At 31.8% G+C, this 2601-nt stretch overlaps 1 protein-coding gene across 13 annotated transcripts in view; it reads left to right on the top strand.

Moving 5' to 3' along the window:
* LOC106681312 (lysine-specific demethylase 7B) overlaps window positions 1–2601 on the top strand; it is a 49264-nt gene that overhangs the window by 13372 nt on the left and 33291 nt on the right. For 6 of the 13 annotated variants that reach the window (XM_067053668.1, XM_024363485.2, XM_024363483.2 and 3 more), the window contains one exon: window positions 2016–2188. The exons of the other annotated variants lie outside the window; for them this stretch is intronic. In XM_067053668.1, the coding sequence (XP_066909769.1) occupies window positions 2164–2188 (25 nt within the window). In that variant the 5' untranslated portion in view covers window positions 2016–2163. The remainder of the gene's footprint in view (window positions 1–2015; window positions 2189–2601) is intronic. 13 annotated transcript variants of the gene reach the window in all.

The raw sequence follows: 2601 nt of genomic DNA, 5'->3' as shown, positions 1-2601 counted from the left end.
ATATAATAACACATTTTATATATAGAGGGTCATTTTATATGAAATGTCTTTTATTATTTCAGAATCTCAAAGTAGTATTAGTAGACTTCTGTTGTTTACTATGCTTACGTTTACAGCCGTTATTAATCCTCTCTTTTTTGATAATATTTAGTATCATGCAATTGATAGCACATTGTTTAGTATGCCATCAAATATAACCATGGAGACACATGGTTTTCGAGTAATTTTTTTTATGAGTTTCAACTTAGACACTGGGCAGCCCAAGCTGTAAGGTACATTACCATGGACTTCAGGGAAGGGTATTGTAATGAATGGACCATTCACAGGTGGTTTGAAAACATTTTGGCTGGTGACACAGATTCTGATAATCAACCCAGAGGAAGAACTCCACCAACAATTGACGGCAATGAACTTAGGCTTACTGTGGAAGAAAACTCTTACCAAACTGTTAAAGGAATTGCAACACAGCTGAATACAAGTATATCGACAGTTTCTCGACACTTAAAGACCATTGGTAAAGTAGAAAAGGTAGATAGATCTATGTGTACCGTAGGAACTTAATGAGCGGCAGAAGCTGAAATGTTATGAGACATGTGTTTCACTGCTTACTAGGAATAAAGAAATGAGCCTTTATCTAGAAAGGATTATCATGTATGATAAAAAATTGATCTTATAAGACAACAGGTGTCAGTCAGGTCAGAGGTTAAATATCAGTAAAAGACCAGTACAAGTGTCAAAACCAAATTTATCTGATTTATTATTATTATCTATCTGATGGTCAATGACAGTATTTCTCCTTTTTACCCTGGTATGAAACCATCACATCCTCATCGCAATGCAATGATATTGACTCAGTGTATCAACAACTTTTCAAAAAACAACCTACATTGATTATTTGGAAGGGATCTTACTGTTACACAACACCAGATCTCAATTTTTATGACAGACTGAAGAAATTAAACGAGCTGTGTACGTCTATATATAAGTCCTTCCACGCCCACCTTGTTTGTCAGACTTATCTCCTACAGATTTCCATCAGTTCAGAAATTTGGACAACTTCCTTGAATACAAAATTTTTGAAAACGAGTCTCAGGTCAGAAATGCATTTTTTGGCTTAATTTCTTCAAAACTCAGAATTTTTCAGTTCTGGGATTGAAAATTTAATAACACATTGGGGAAAATGTGGGTATATATTTTGAATATAAATGTTTTGATTTCATAAAGTTGTTTTAATAATAACTTTTTCTGTGAAAACTGACATTTCATATGAAACAACCCAAAATATATATATATATATATGAATTATTTGATGATCAATTCAATGTTTGCTAAAATTGAGAAATCCCTGATGTTGTCAGTGAAAGATCAGTAAAAAAAGAAATTAACAATATCAATATTATTGATTAAAGTTTATTGATTATAAAATAAATGTTTTATTTTACACTATATACCTAAATTATATTCTTGACAACCCAATATATGTCCTGATTTGTGAAATATGGAGTTTATGACTTGAATTAAAGCATGCTTCAATGCTTGAAATGATCAAGGAACACTTTTTATATAAGGAGTATTTTTTCTTTTAGATTTATTTCTTTCTGTCTATAAAGAGAAAGAATTTGTGTAGGAGCAACTAATGAATTATTGAGGTATGGTGTTATACTAATTTAACTGTAATAATTATGTTATCAACTTTTGAAATATATATTTTTAAATATTATGGTGCAATAGTAGTCAGGTCAAATTTTTACAATTTGGGTAAGAGTCCTACAACCTCTTAGGAGATTAAATTGTTTATAATTATAAGTTAGTAGTTGACTGTAGATCTATATAAATGAGGAGAAAATGGTTAGGCATGCGATCAGTGAAGAACACAAATAAATTTTTACTTTTCAAAGACTTAATTGATTTTGCTTAATAAAATTTATTAGCTGCTTAGTAAGATTATTAGGACTACCAGAATGCTTTTTTTTAAATTATGTTTGGTAGAACTCTATTTTGAAAATTATTTGCAGATATATATTCTATGAGTTGGGTGTTCTGTGTGGAAATCCTGTACTATCATATTCAATTATGCCATGAGTAAAGAATGGCTGACTGGCCAGGCCTGAACTTACAGGGAGGATTACAAGTCTGTCTTTTGTGCTATCTTGCTCAGGTTTCATGAAAAACACATTCATACATTATGGTATGAGCACCATGAGTAAAACCATCAAATCTATTTCTATGCCAACTACAATTACATTTTAGTGAGGTGTATCTCCTAATCCACACCTGATAATGCTGGTGCTCATGTCTCCTTTGACAATGGTGTACTGAATACCTTTTGGTAAGGGGTGTGTTTGAACATACTAATCAATATACGGAAAAGTAAAAAAGCCACAACCATTAATGTTTTCATATTGGAAGATTATTGATTGACCGTGTGTAAAGATGAAAGGAATATGGTCCGGGTGCGGTCAAAAAAACTCAAATAGTAGAATTATACTATTTTATTGAGCCAACATTTCGCCCCACGTTGCAGGGCTTCGTCAGGGCTAAAAAAAATACAAACACATAGTTACAAAAGGAAAACAAAAACATAAGTGTAAAATAACAGGG

The sequence above is a fragment of the Halyomorpha halys genome, unplaced genomic scaffold, assembly GCF_000696795.3.
Source record: "Halyomorpha halys isolate HHAL.00 unplaced genomic scaffold, Hhal_1.1 Scaffold326.1, whole genome shotgun sequence".
In the NCBI taxonomy this organism is placed as follows: Eukaryota; Metazoa; Arthropoda; class Insecta; order Hemiptera; family Pentatomidae; genus Halyomorpha; species Halyomorpha halys.
This window is presented reverse-complemented; position numbering and strand designations above follow the sequence as displayed.